This window comes from Manis pentadactyla, chromosome 2, assembly GCF_030020395.1.
Source record: "Manis pentadactyla isolate mManPen7 chromosome 2, mManPen7.hap1, whole genome shotgun sequence".
Lineage (NCBI taxonomy): Eukaryota > Metazoa > Chordata > Mammalia > Pholidota > Manidae > Manis > Manis pentadactyla.
In genome coordinates, this window is record NC_080020.1 from 138,042,328 (window position 1) to 138,057,405 (window position 15,078).

General features: G+C 45.4%; 1 protein-coding gene across 2 annotated transcripts in view; it reads right to left on the reverse strand.

Moving 5' to 3' along the window:
* Nucleotides 1–13,916, reverse strand: part of ICE1 (interactor of little elongation complex ELL subunit 1) — a 53,775-nt gene extending 39,859 nt beyond the window's left edge. Inside the window, exons 1-3 of one of the 2 annotated variants that reach the window (XR_008995510.1) lie at nucleotides 13,110–13,916; nucleotides 2,172–2,230; nucleotides 1,701–1,736 (exon numbers count right to left, since the gene is read on the reverse strand). Coding sequence is in view for 1 of the 2 variants with exons in the window: in XM_057496585.1 (XP_057352568.1) it covers nucleotides 1,701–1,736; nucleotides 2,172–2,230; nucleotides 13,110–13,193 (179 nt within the window). In the remaining variant the exon portion in view is untranslated. The remainder of the gene's footprint in view (nucleotides 1–1,700; nucleotides 1,737–2,171; nucleotides 2,231–13,109) is intronic. The other variant, XM_057496585.1, reaches the window with a different exon arrangement.
* Nucleotides 13,917–15,078: the final 1,162 nt, after the last annotated feature.

The following is a 15,078-nucleotide window of genomic DNA, read 5'->3' on the forward strand; positions in this document are numbered from 1 at the left end:
CCCATCCCATGCTGCCAGCTACATATTCTAAGATAGTAAAAATAATTCCTTTAAGTTTCACCTCCTGTAAATTCTTACATATCAACATATCACCATGTAGCAATGGTTTATAAGCTTCTTAATATTAAGGAGTGTATTTTACTCATTGTAGATTACTGTAGTCTTTCCAAGGAAGAAAAGCTCAAAAAAACCAAGTGATGAAATAAAATATACTCTCTGCCCTGTAGAAAGAGGAGCTAAGAAATAACAGAATGGTCAGAAATACACAAAAAAGTAAACAGTCGACTTATACAACAAAGCCTGAGTATCTGGCACCTCGGCTGGCAGGGCAAACTACCGCATACGTGAGACACAACAAATTCATACTTTGAGCAAATGCCAAATGTGTTTAAAATTAATTTGATTATTTACCTGTAGCTGAGGCTGAAGCAGATCACCACATCACAGAATGGGTATTCAAGAATATTCAAAAAGTTTTATCAATTTTTAACTAATTATTCTAATAATTTTGACTTCAAAAAACTTGCAGCCAAATTTTAGAAAAATAAATCATCACTAATTTCCCTGCTGGATTACATATGTAATTACCTCAAAAAGTCTATGCCATTTATTCTAAAATCAATATAATGGGGAACACATACTCTCCTAATACTGGAATTAATTGCCTATTTCCTTATTTAGCCAATTAAAGGTACTATAATAACTGCGCCAGTTTTCATAATCAAAGACATTACTCTTAGAATATACATTTATAGTTAGGCAAACTGACAACTTCAACAACATACAAGTTTCAATGACCTGTATTTGTCACGTAAAAATTTAGATACTAAAAATAAATCTAAATATTATTCTTTGATTTTATTACTGTAATCACACCAATTAAATATGATGGTGCCAAAACAAACAAAACAATCGGTGATCATGTGTAAATTCAGGGATGTCAGAAGTAACACTGAGGCAAGCCTCAGGTTACTGCCGAAGTTGAATAGCAGATTCTGTCCCAAAACTGAAGCAGAATCTGCACTTCGGTAAATCCCTAAAAACACAGATGTGTTTATTTTTATGGGAGAAACTTAATTTTTATGGGAGAGATTTAATTCAAGGTGTTACAACCACAGGATGTGGAAAAATCAAATTATACATACTATTTTCACCCTGCCAAGAAAATATTTAACTGGAGGCCAGTTATACTACAGATGTTCTAAAATAGTTATAAACAAATGGTTATTATAAACCCAAGACCTGTCTCATGAATACAAAATTACACTATGGCTTTGGCTATATATATACATTTTCTACAAATCATTAAAACTAATGAACAAGTCAATTTTTCAACATTCTGGATATTTCTATGGTACACTTCTTGCAGAAATCCCAAAATATTCTGCAAGTATCACACTCAGCTTCACATTACTCCTGAGCCCTAGGACAAATGAAACAGACGCACTCACTAAAAAGCCTATGAGCCCCTCAGAAAATCACAATCAATGGCCAAAACAAAAGAAATTCTAAACTGAGACCTTGAGTACTAAGCATGAACTAACAGCAATGAGCAGCTGTTTCCGGTGCTCCCAGAAGCACTCCCTACCCTGAGTCTGCAATATCGCCTTCTAAAAGGTAGGTATGCAAATTCTCACATTGAAGCAATGATAAAATAAGCAAACTTAAAAATTAAAAAGAAAAAAGCCAGTGAAAGGATATCATCACATTTCTTCTGATACTCTGTTAACAAATTACTGCAACAAAGAAAAGAACTATGTTACTTTTTTAAAACTAGAAAATACACTATGTTAAAATGCTTCAAAATATGCAAGGCACCTTTCTTCCTAGGTTTCCTGCAACAAGTTTAATCACATATACAGTTATATATTACAGTTACATATTACCTTAAATTCTTTAAAATCACTGCACTGATAGCTAAGAAGGCTTTGAGATGATCAACAGCCTTAAAAAAATGTCCACTTTAGAAAAAGCAATTCCTCACCCTCAGGCCTCCTAAAGGTCTATGAAACAGTAACAGAAGGTTTGCGCTGGAGACAGAACTCTTGGTGAGTTTCATTATAACCAACACTATGCAGGCCCCACGTGAGAAAGCCAACCGGGGGTCCACCACCACCTGCTCCAGCTTGTCAGGCTCACCAAGTGCAGACAAACATATGAAACATACTCACTCTGTATTAATAATTTTTTGCTTCAAGGTAATTAATGCTTCAACATATTCATTTAAATTCTGAAAGAAAAAAAGCTAGTCAGTGACTGATTTTTCATATAAATTAGTTTTTCTGTAACATAGAATTATAAACACATTTATTCTATTACATAAACAGAAATATGTAAATCTCCTTTATCCTAAAATGTATCTTTTTCTAGATAATCCAAATAATTTTGATAATTACTGAAATATTTCCTTTTATTGTGCATCTTCTTCAGAGTCATACATGTAATAGATTTAAAATGGAAATAAAAAACCCTACACATTAAAATACGTAAAGCAAAAACTATACATCCTTTTATAATCCCACCACCTGTTAGAACTCACTCTCAAGTCCTGAGTGTCTCCTTTCAGGATTGCTGGTGCACATGTAAAGTATGTCTGGGTGTGGTCAATTCACCAATTTTCCCCCAAAGGTCACTGGCCCCTTGCAGTCTGCACTAAGCATGGAGTACATGTCCTTGCCCATTGCTGTGTGAGCTACTTCTATTTCTCTTTAGGATAAAGTCCACATCAGTGACAGCTGTGAAGCCTGACAATCTTAGAGCCCAGTCTTTCATCTGTACTTCTTTATGAGATTGAGAACTCTTCCAGTCTCTTCTGGACATTCATTGTCCTTCTTTTATTAATAGTCCCTTAGTAGCTTCTGTTTCCTGGTGTGGTTGTACTTTTCTTATGAGCTGCAACATTTAAAGGATACTAACAACTTGTCAAATGTTACAAATACCTATGTTTGTCAATTGATCATTAAAATGTAACCACATAAGCAAACTGAACTTTTTCTATGTGTTATTCTAGTACTTTAATGCCCTTCTTTTTGGCATTTATATCTTTAACTACTCTGGAATATATTCTGTATATAGCAGAGACTCCAAACATTGTTAAGTCAAAAGGGCAATGACTGGACTATTCAATAGCATTAGTGTTATTTGGCTTTCACACTGAAAAAAAATATTTCATTATATACAAAATAAATTCCACACAGCAACAGACTACAAGGTACATAGGATAAAAATGCACCTGCTTTTACTCCCTCTCTAAAAAACCAGCTAAAACTGAAATCAAGGATTTTTTTTTTCTCAGAGGTAAAACTCACATGGATAAGAAGAGGATAAAGACAAACAGATACTGGAAAGCAGATTTGCAAACACTGATTTAGCAGACTCAAGAAAGTGGGGACAGGGGGCGCATGGGGGCAGATGAGAACCAACTCAATTGACACTGTAAAACTTCAACAACTTGGAATAGGTCACACCCGGTTCCCGAGAGACAGGAGAACGGCGGCCAGCAATGAAATGAGAACCAGTTACCAGCTTTCTGATAGACCCTCAAGGCTCACACTGCCCCCTCTTGGCCATGCCTCCAGGAATCACTCCTCCTCCTGCCAACACAGGGTCTGCTTTATGGAAAGGTCTCTGGCTGGGACACGATGAACACCTGAGACAGGTGGACTGCACCAAAAGCAGGGGGCCCAGGTACACCCAGGGCCACGGACCTGACACTGGTCGCCTGCTCTCCCCACTAAGCTCTCCAACAGTGCGGTCAATCCTTTCGCCCTCCAGGCAGGACACGGGAACACTTTCTCTGGGGACACCTAATTGGCCTGGAGAAAAGATCTCAAGGTACTGACACTGTATCTCCTTCAATCAATAAATGGTCCACACAGATCCACTGCAGTGAAGCTCAGGGGCCAGAAGCCCCACACACTCAGCACTTGCAGCCAGCATATTAGTCACAGCTCTTACATGGACAAACGAGCAAGGACTTCCAAACATCAGAGAGAAACCTGCAACATGAGAGGCCAAAATAAAACAAGCCAGAGCAACTTGGAATAAACAAAAACTGAAAAGAAAACTTCAAAAATGTTAATATGATATCAGATAAATGGTTATATTCATGAAATAAGAAGCTGTGTTTGAAAGGAATACTCAGAACTCTTAGAAAGTTTTTAAAAAGCTCCTAAAAATTAAAAGCATAAACACCCACTAGGCTGGCTAAAATCAAAATGACAGACAATAACAAGTGCTGATAAGGATGTAGAGAAATTGGAACCTTCACACTGTTGGTGGAATATGAAAGGGTACAGCTGCTGTGGAAAATGGCCTGGCAGTTCCTTAAAATGTTAAACAGAGTTACCACATGATCCTGCAACTCCACTCCTAGGTATATACCCAAGAGAACTGGAAACATATGTCCATGAAGAAGGTGTCCACTCTTTATTTATAGCAACCTTATTCACGCTAGTCAGGAAGTGGAAACAACTAAATGTCCATCAACCGACAAATAAACAAAATGTCCTACAGCGACACAATGTAATTATTTGGCAACAAAAAGGAACGAATGACACATTCTACAACATGGACGAACTTTGAAAACATCACGTCAAGTGAAAGAGGCCAGTCACAAAAGGCTGCATGCTCTATGATTTCATTCATATGAGTTGTCCAAAAGAGGCGAATCCAGAGACAAAAAGTAGATTAGTAGTTGCCAGGGACCAGGGTTGGGGGACACGGATGGGACAGGATGGGAACAGGATGACTGCTAATGCTGAAGGGGTTTCCTGGCGGGGATTGAGGGGTGGGTCTGAACATGTTTATAATTACTAAATGGTGATGGGGTGCATTAACTGTGAACATACCAAAACTCACTGAACTGTACACAATAAAAGGATTAATTTTATGGTATGTGAATTACATCTCAATAAAACTGTTATAACTAAATTTAAAATAGAAAGCAAAATAACAAAAAGATTTGATGATGAAGCTGGAAAAAAGTCACTCAAAGTAAAGCAAAACACAGGCATAGGAATGGATAAAGAAAAATAAACACAGAGTAAGAGCCTATATGCCCAACAGTAAGCGTTTCAGAGAGTAATAGAAGAGATGGGGAGAAAATCAAACAAATAGTAAGAGTTAAAAAAGAAATCCCAGAACCGAAGCCAAAAGTTTCCAAACTGAAAGGGCCCAGCACATGGATACAAACAGCATCCAAACCATGAAACATCAGCAGAGCTCATCAGAACAACAGATAAAGCAAAGATCCTCTAAGAATCCTGAGAAAAAAAATAAGATGACACAAGTCACATACAAAGACTCCAGAATTAGAATGGTTTTAGACTTCAACAACCATCTAGAGACCTCGAAATTGAGAGAGGTAGGAAGCAAGCCTTTAAATTTTGAAGGGAAATGAATGCCAAGGTAAAATTCTGTATGAGCTATCAATCGATCGTGATGGTAAAAAAAGATCTTCAACTCTGCAAAGTCTCCATGCACTTACTGTCCAGACACACCTGCTCAGGAAGGTACTGGAAGAGGTGAACACACACCACCAAAATTCTGAGCAAACCGTGCAGGGACTAGGAGGGACACCAGCCTGAGGTAAAGCCAGGCCAGGAAGGCAGCTGTGGGCCGGGAGAGAGCAGGTGTGAAGGCTCAGGAAGGACTTGTTCCCTGAAGAAACAGGAGAGCCGGTGCAATGAAAGCATGGAGAGGACGGATCTACCTACTCGGCAGGAAAGTGCAAGTGAATACAGGAGGTTTTTGTCATGCATTTAAATTACGATTATTTTTTAAACAAAAGCAGTTCTTCCTCCTTTTTTCCGCTCTCTAATGCTCTGTGATCTCATCTTCCCCACCTTGTGTCCAGATGCCACTCCATAACGTCAAGTACGATGCCAGAGACATTCCAGGGGCCTCAGCCTCCAGAGGCTCACACAGCTGGGTTCAAATTCTTGTCGTGTTACTTTCTGGCTGAATGGCCATGGCGAGGGTTCTTAACCTCAGCCCTCATCAGTCCCACTCCAACTTGACAGGTAAGGAGGCTAAGGAAGGGACATCCTGGCTTCTCTCAGGATTAAGTAGGATGAGCCATACAGAGTGGTTAACCCAGTCTTGGGCATATAGTAAGCACGCCTTAATATTTTCAAGGTAAGTATTATTGAATTAAGGAGAATCAGTAATCAGGAGAAACAAGAAAACACACAGCAAAGGAAAAGTAACTCACAAACAGGAACCAAACGATGAGACACCATTACTGCAGAGTTTAGCTCTGAATAACGTATCTCTTAAGAATGTCAACTCCCAACAGTGACCTAGCTGAAGTCGTAAGCACAGAGAGGACTGGGGGGGCACAGGAAGGGTGTTCAATGGGGTGGGGTATAGGGCAGAAATCAAACAATACGCCTAAAACTGAAAAACGAGAAGTGGCAATACAAGTTTGCTATTTAATAAAATTAAAGTTCAGTATGAAACACGGTGCAAACAAACGTGATCTCTTAGGAAGGGGAGGTAGGTGGGGCTGGGGGCTGCTGGCTGTCTTAACAAATTCTGTACATCCAGCTCTCTAAGCTATGTTCATGTATAACTCCCATTTAAAAAAAAGAACTTAAAATCACAAGACAGCATTACCCAGGAAAAAGCACATAGACTACGTGAGAAGGCCTCTCAGTTTCCTGCAGCACCCTAGTCCATAACATTTCTCCTAAGGTCTGTTTGCAAGGGGGCCCTTGACTGGCATCTGGGAAGTTGGATTTCTAGAGGGTTCCCACCATGCCCCCTACTGTTAACAGTGGCTCCCTGTGCCTAAACTGGGCACTGTGGTTTATCTGAAACATGCTTTCCATCTTGGAGTCCAGGATTTGGGGACAGGCTAGGCAGGGGGTACTCAGGTGACCAGCCCCCAGGAGAATCTTTGGACCCCATCTCTGTTAAGTGTCCCTGGTGGACACCACTTCACACTAAGTGTCCCCAGATAGCTGGAGGTTTTCAGTGAGTCCAGTCACACACCTGGTTCCCCAAGGACTCCACCCCAGCACCTTCCTCCTCCGCTGACTGTGCTTTGTATCCTCCCACTGCAACAAGCTCTCTCGGTGAGCAGGACAATCCGGAGGCCTGAGTCCTCCTTGCAGGTCCACCCCTGAGCCTGGGTGTGGTCTTGGTGACCCCTGATACAGTGTAACCACCAAAAATGTCTCCAGACCTGGCCAGATGTTCCCCAGAAGATGCAAGGCTGTAGTTTTAAACTTTCATGGACATGAAAGAGAAAGGCTTAAGTGAGGGAGGCTGAAGAGACAGGACAATGGCACACGGCACATATTCCTGATGGGACCTTAAAGCAGAAAGGAAAAGGCTATTCCTGGACCCATAGCAAAATCAGAATGAGCTCATGGACTGGCTGGAACTGCTGCTCCAGTGTTAGTATCTTGACTCCGAGGGCTGCAGGCTGACTATGCTGGGAATTATTCGTATTTCAGAGAAGAATACGCTGGAGCGAGGAGGCATGGGAAGTGTCTGCAAGTGCACACCACAACGAGGCCAGCGCGGAAGCACCTCAGCAATCTGTGAAGGGGATGAAGAGTTCTTTGTACTACTCTGGTGACCTCTAAGTTCTAAATTATCTGAAAATAAATTATTTTTAAGAATCATAAGAATCCCATTTAATTGCTCTGCTGGGGGAGATTTGACTTGTTCAGCTTGAATCTTTGATAAGCTGCATTTCCTCTTCCTATTTGCTAATACTTTGTTTTCATTTAAAAATTATGGTCTACATTGATCTCCACCAGAACTCAGGGTGTCTCCTGGGCAGTCAGATAGGACCTGTGGGATCTTCCCTGGTGCAGTGTAGCCTGGACTGGGGTAGGAAGGTGGGAACACCCAAACCTGCTTCAGCTGGGCTCCAGCACACGTGCAACCAGACAAGCCGGAGGCTCGGGGCCCCAGGAAGGCAGACCCCAGCCAAGCACAGGACTCTGGGGCAGCTGGGCAGTCACCACCTTCTCCCTCCAAGTCCTTGCATGTGATGCCCCCTCTGTCCACAACTCTCCCGCTGTCTCCTCCATCTTACTGAACTACCAATCGTCCTTCAGACCTGGATTTAGATTCCCTTCCTCTGGGAAGCCTTCGGCTGTCCCTCCTCGGTGCTCCCCCAACAGGGCCTTGCCTATATTACCTTGTTACATTATACTTGTGGGGAAGTTGGGGTTCCCATGGCCAGGATCCTCACTGAACTTAAACCCCCTGATGCTGTAACTGGCCTGTTGCTGGGCTGCTGCTTCCACACCTTTAGGCAATAAGCTATGATTGCGCTACATAGAGAGCTCGGCCCAGTGCTCTGGTCGGAGGCAGAGATGCTAGTGCTCAACCGACTGCAGGGAGAACAAGCCGGGTAATAAACCCTCTCACCCCAAAGAAACGTTCTACTGTCATTTCTTTGGTCACACTGAATCCATAGCAAACTTGCAGGGGACTGAAACGCATTGGCAAGACATACCTATAGTGCGGCTGCTTTCTCACTGACTGTAACCTCAACTAGCACACGAGCCCCATGCCTCTTCCGGTCATGACTGGAGACCAAAACATGCCATGGCCTCACAGACAGGGTGATGCTAAATGAACAAATTAAAATTTCGTGAGCATTCCTTGTAATATAGACATTTACAAGTATGTCTGGGGGAAATATGTTTGAGGTTCCCAATGATGAAGTTCAAGCCATTGACAATTATCAATGGGAGTCCAGCACAAGTTTATATAAATACGAGGCTCAATTTGCTCCAAGAACAGTCCAACACCATCTACTTGGAATCCATTCCAGCTACATGAGCTAAATGGTATAACCATGTGCTTCAAACTCTCATCAGGATTCCCAAGAGAGCTGAGCTGTTTTTGCTCTGTAGTGAAGGAGACTGGTAGAAAGGGGCCTCTCCGCCAGAATAATTCAACTAATGACAGCTTGACTTAAAACTGCTCAACTTAAGACTTGCTTTAATTGTGCAGTCTCACCAGAGTTAGGATGCACATTAGTTTATATGACTACCAAAGTTTGGCCACCCGTACGGACACCATTCTAAAGACCAGTGACAAACCACCGTTACCAACAAAGGTGAGAGACAAGGTGATGTGAGACCCACACACAAACAGTATAAAATGTGGTCAGTCTATACACTTCTCAATCAAGCAGTGGCATCAGCAAAGGCTCTGTGTCTCTGCACCCACTGAAGAGGGCAGGGAGGAAAAAGACCCAAAGAAGGATTTCCAGGGCAAGCAAACCACATTCAGGACAGAAGCAGTTAGCCTCCTACAGGTTCAGGATGAAGTCACAGCACTGGCGCAGGCCTCCCGCAGGGTGGAGACCCACAGTGTGCTGGGCAGTGTTCAGTGAGCTCCAGAACTTTCAGTACACTCAACGACCAGCGGGCTGTCTCTGTGTACAGAACCTCTCCAGACTGTCTCCAATACAAGTACAGGTGAGTACAGAACTTGTTGCAGAGCTATGGAACACGTGCAGAAGCATCCTTCCCAAAGGGGGTCCTCCATTGACCAACTGACAGATGCTATCACCTGTTCTCAGTTCTTATTCCCTCCAATTGGGATTTCCACACGCTACCTGTTGCACTAGCTTTGTTCATCTGTTTCTCCTTTTCCCAGCATCCCATGATTGCTTTCGTCATCAGCAAGCCCGTTTTCTTCACTCACTACATGGTGGCATGCAGTCCCTTGAATTGTCACAAAGATTTTCAAAGTTTCTTTTAAGTAACAGAACAAATCCTCCATTCTATCACCATCACTCCCCAAATAAAATTACAATGAACTCGGTGCCCATCTAACCTGCCTCCTTTCTGTTTTCTGGGAAGTATAGTCAGGTACCTTGGGGGCACCGTGCTTCATGAACAGGTGTGCAAACAGTGTGAAATCCCCAGTTCTAATGTCATTCCAAGAATTCGGTCCCCCGTTGCCAACATCTCTCGCCTTGGTTTCCACTTTCCCCCGCCTCTACTACAGTCTTCAGTCACTCAGGTTTTAAATCTCTGAATCTCCTATTTCCCTGACTTGCAATTCCTCCATTCTTTGCATGGTTTCTCGTATTCAAACTTTTCTCTATTCCCATTCCCACAAACCTTCAATTAATCCAGACTTTTATTATCACTAGAATGCATTAGTGAAATATTTACCATAGCTAGTTGCACCTCCTCCAATCTGGCCTGTACACCGCCACGTTATTTTTACTACAAACAGTGCACTTCTGTGGTAACCATGCAAAACCCTTCCCTACTCCAAAATGCTGACAGAAATAAATACGAATCTTTAAGGGGGTTACCATTCAAGATCCTCAATAATCTTCCATGAACCTACTTTTCCAGCCTTATTTTGCAAAATTACAGACTAGTGTCAGACACTCCACACACACCTAACCACTCTCTTCCCCTAAAAACGCATTCCAGGTAACAGAAAACCCAAGTGGATTGGAGCATCTGGATCAAGGGAAGAGGGGTGCAAACCAAGGCCCTTGGCCTGTTTTTGTAAATAGCTTCTGGACAAACAACTGTGCCCATTCCTTCAGTATTGTCTGTGGTTGCCTCTGCACTACAATGGCAGGGTTGAGTAGCTGTAAACAGGACCAAGACATTCCTTCACGACCTTGTCCCTTACAACACAAGGGTGCAGAACCTAGGACTTAGAGATTTAACAAGATTACTCCTGTTGCTGATTTGATAACCAAGAGGAGGAATGTGGCAAAGGTGGACGGAAGTAGATTCCTCAGGAGGCACTGCATTAATCTCTAGGCCAGCATGACAGTCCGTTCAGAAAAGGGTAGAAACAGAGGCGATAACGAAGGTGAAGCCAACAGACTCAGATGATGACACGATGTGGGAGAAAGAGAGGCACCAAGGATGCTGTCCGGTTTCTGGCCTAAGCAACCAGAAGGACACAGTTGCTACTTTTAACTAAGATGAGGACTTCTGGGGGTAGAATCAGATCCACAACTGGAAAGCATAATTCATACCAGTTGCTTTCCTGCACAAAAGCTTCCAAGGACTCACTATTTTTCAGAGCAAAAGCTAAAATCCTTACAATGATCTCCAAGGACCTGCAGAATCAGACCCTCCTTTTTCCAACATTCTGACTACTACAGACATCCTCGCCCCCTCCCCGATTCCTTTATTGAACTCTACTGCCCAGGGTGAAGGTGATAAGGTCATGAGGGCAGAGCCAGATAATGGAATGAGGGCCCTGATTAAAAGACCGCAGAGAGCTCTCCTCCTCTTTCTCACCAGACACTAGGTCCGCCGGTGTCTTGATGCTGGACTTGACAGTCACCACAACTATGAGAAATACATTTCAGCTGCTTACAAACCACCCAGTTTATGATATTTTGTTACAGCAGCCCCCAACAGAATGACACACCAACACTCACTCCAGCCCAGCTACACTGGCCTCTGGCTCTTCCCAAGCACACCGCCAAGCTCTTCTGTCAGGCCCCCACAGCTGATCTTTCCACTACTTGGGACACTTTTCTCCCAAGATACCTAAAGAGCTTATTCTCTCATCCCTTTGCCCAAAAATAACCTCTGAGCGGCCTCCCCAGGACTCTCCATTTAAATTTCATCAACCGCTGGCCCCTTCCTCACCCATTCATTTTCTCTCCCTTCTCTGCTTAATTTGTCTGCAATGTATTTATTACCCTCTTACATAACTTATCTTCTCCCCACATCACCTAGAACAGAAGCTCCAAGAGACCATGTTCCCACCACTGCTGTAACTGCACTGCCTAAAACACAGCAGGTGATCGACTAATACTTGTTGAATAAAAGAACTGACCCGAAGAATAAACATAATTTATTAAAGACTCAAAAGAGAATTTATCTCATGTTCCTGGGGTTCTGAGAGGAAAAAAAATTAAGACAATGATTTTACTATTTTTTAAAAACTTTTTTTTTCAAATACTTTACAAAGTTCTTTGATTCTAGAGTGCCAGTGCAGAACACCCTTTTCTTCCTCTCCTGCTCTCAACCCTTTAAATGTTTGGGATCAGTTTATAGATACTGCACTTGAAACACACACTCCTGATGTTCTCCCTGGCCTACTTTTCTTCCCGGCGTCCTCTCGCCGCTCATCCCCCCTCTGTACTATCTCTGCCAAACCAGACCTGTTTGGCTCCTCTAAGACACCGTGCTCCTCACCTCAGTAACCTTTCCACCTGCTAATCCCTCTACCCAGAAAGCTCCTCCCACACCTCTGTTCAACATTCAGATTGCTGCACGTCACCACGTGACCTCCTCAAAAACACCCTGCACCACCACCCCCGCCAAGACGCAAGACCACCATTCCAACTCCTTTGTCTTCCTAACACTTAAAACTTCTTAGTCTTATTTGCACACATCTACCTTATACATGAGAGCAAACCATCTACTTTGTTCAGCACTATATCCCTCTTATCTAGAACACAAGGTAGATAACATCTAGTAGGAGGGCAGTGGATTGACCCACTTTACCATCAAAGACGCTGATAGTCTTAAGATGACAGAGACCCCCCACACTGACAGCTAGGCGGGTCTAGATGGAAACGAGTACTTGGCTTTTTCCACTACCTCGCAAGACCTGGGGCCAGACGCTAGTAACTCGTTTTCTATCGCTGTATGAAACAGTCCACGCTGCTAGAATCTTCCAGTAGCTACGTGGCTTTAACTGGTGACTCCCTGCCATCCCACAAGCAGCAAAAGATCTTGCCTCCAGCTAAGAGACATGTAAGAATGAGCCAGAACAATCAAAAACCTTACGCCTAAGGAGACGGCTTCCCTTAGCATTTCGCCGATCACTCACCAACCGGATCAGCCCTGGGGAGCCCTGAGGCTGGGGAAGGAAGGAGGGACCCTCCAGAGCTCGCTCACAGCCCGCCCCCTCCACCCCAAGCCGCAGGAGAGCGCGCGAGTCCTGGGTTCCAAGCATAAGAAAAGGAAGCCGTTCCCAAAACCGCAAAAGAAGAGGAGCCTGGAGGGAGAAGGGAGCACTTCCACCCAGTAACGCGAGCAGCGCGCGGGGCCGCTGCCCGGGCGGCCGAACACCCAGCCCCGCGCCCTGCCGGCCCGTCAGTCCGCGCCCCCGGCCTCGGGGAGGCGTCACACCTGCTGCAGGGAGGCGCAGCCCTGACACCGCGAAAGGTCCGCCGCCGTCCCGGGCGCCGTGGAGTGGGTCTCGCCCGGCATCATGGTGCCGCCGCCGGGCCCGTTGGGCCCGCGCGCTTCAAGGACCCGCGACCCCGGCCCTGCCCTGCCTCTGCTGACGCCGCCGGGGCCGCCGCCTGCCGGGCCGCTTCCCGCCAGGTCCAGGCGGGTCCATCCGTGCACAGAGGTCCCCGTGGGGCCGGCGAAAGGCGCTCCGAGCCAGAGCCGCCTCAGGCACTAGAGGAAAACGCGACCCGGCGCGGCCCCCGAGCGCGACGCTACCCGGCCAGGACACCGCCCCGCCCTGGCCCGCCCCGCCCCTCGCTGCAGCGCAGGGCTGCCTGAGGCGCCGCCTGAACCACATATGGAAAGAAACCACGCCGAGGCGGCGAGCAGGCATAGCTAAGGGAAAAGCCAAGGAGAGCAGAGGCTTCGAACTGCGCTCCTTCTACTCTCTGGTGGGGCCAGTGTTTTCCTGCCGGCTTGCTGTGCTACAGGCTTGCTATAGACGCCTAACCTCTCCCACGAGGGGCGCGTGACGTTCCCCAGTGCGCCCGCAGGACCGAAGGACCCCGCACGGGACTGGGGATTGTGCTGCTGGTAGCTGCGGGGAGCGGTGCCTGCGTCCTACTGCGTCCGAGAGAAGCGGGAAGGACTACAGCTCCCGGCGAGCCGCGCGGTCCGCCCGAGGGGTTTCCCCCGACCGCACCTAGTGCGCTCCAGCGACGTCGCAGCCCTCGCGGTGGCCCTTCCTTCCTTCTGGCAGCTGTCCCTGCACTCTGGGGTCTCATTATCGGACCCATCCTAGCGGCGTCACCACCACCGGCTGCAAATCGTAGCGCCTCACCGGATCCCGAGACCCCACCACCAGTCACGGTCAATAGCCAGCCACTACCAAGTCCCATTTTAATACCTCCTGGGAGCGGAAAATAAACCCTTCCCTGGCAGTAATAACTGGCTAAATTGAGACCCTGATCCTTCTCTTGAGCCGAAGTTCTCCACCCGCCACCAGAATCACCTTTTTTTAAACAACCAACTTGCTGCCATCAATACCGTGTTCAGAAACCTCCCGTGGCCTCCCTACGTCTTATATAAAGTCCAGACTCTCGGCAATGGATGTGCTAAGTAGTCAAGCAGCCCTTACCTACCAGCTACTTCCTAAATGTTCAGTGTGGCCATTGCAACGGCAATCACCCCTAATAGAAAGCAGTCTGGAGTCCTCTCCAAATAGCGATCCCTTGCGCTTGTCTTTACGTTCTATGGCTGACGCCTGGTGTGGAGTGCAGGGACCAGAAATCTAACCCCCACAGCTGGATTTCCTGATGTTGATACCTATGACAGCCCTGTACCCGACTGATGCGTTTACTCCTAAGCAGGAAGCCAGAGTAGGGAATGGAGAAGGAAGGAGGTGCACATCAGAAGCATCTTGGAAAAAGACCATGTGAACTGGGGAGAGGAGACCACGTGGGTCCTGATGTCTTTCCACTCCTGACCTCTGATTCCAGGCATACGTTTCCACAATAACTTCTCTTTCATTTAAAGTTGCCAAGTGAGTGATTTTTCCAGAGTACCTTGGTACTGAGCCACACTAAATAGTTGCCCTCCAGCATTCTCTTCCTCTACACTGTCCGCTCGCACCCACAGCACACCTGCCTCTTGGGAGCTCGGGACTATCACCACTGCCTTTCCGCCCTGGTGGGCCCTGCCCTGGTCTTCCCCTTGCCCGAAGCACCCTCCTCCCGGCTGTTTGTTGTAATCCACCTATTCTACCTTTTTCTTTTTTTTTTTTTGCCCCTTAGCACTGAGTAAATGTTTTATACCACATTTTGACTTGGATTATAATGATTTTTTTGTCTTAGAGGTGAGTTTTCCTTTTAAAACCTGTAAAGTGCTATACACAGTAGGTGCTTAATATCAGAGTAAATCAACT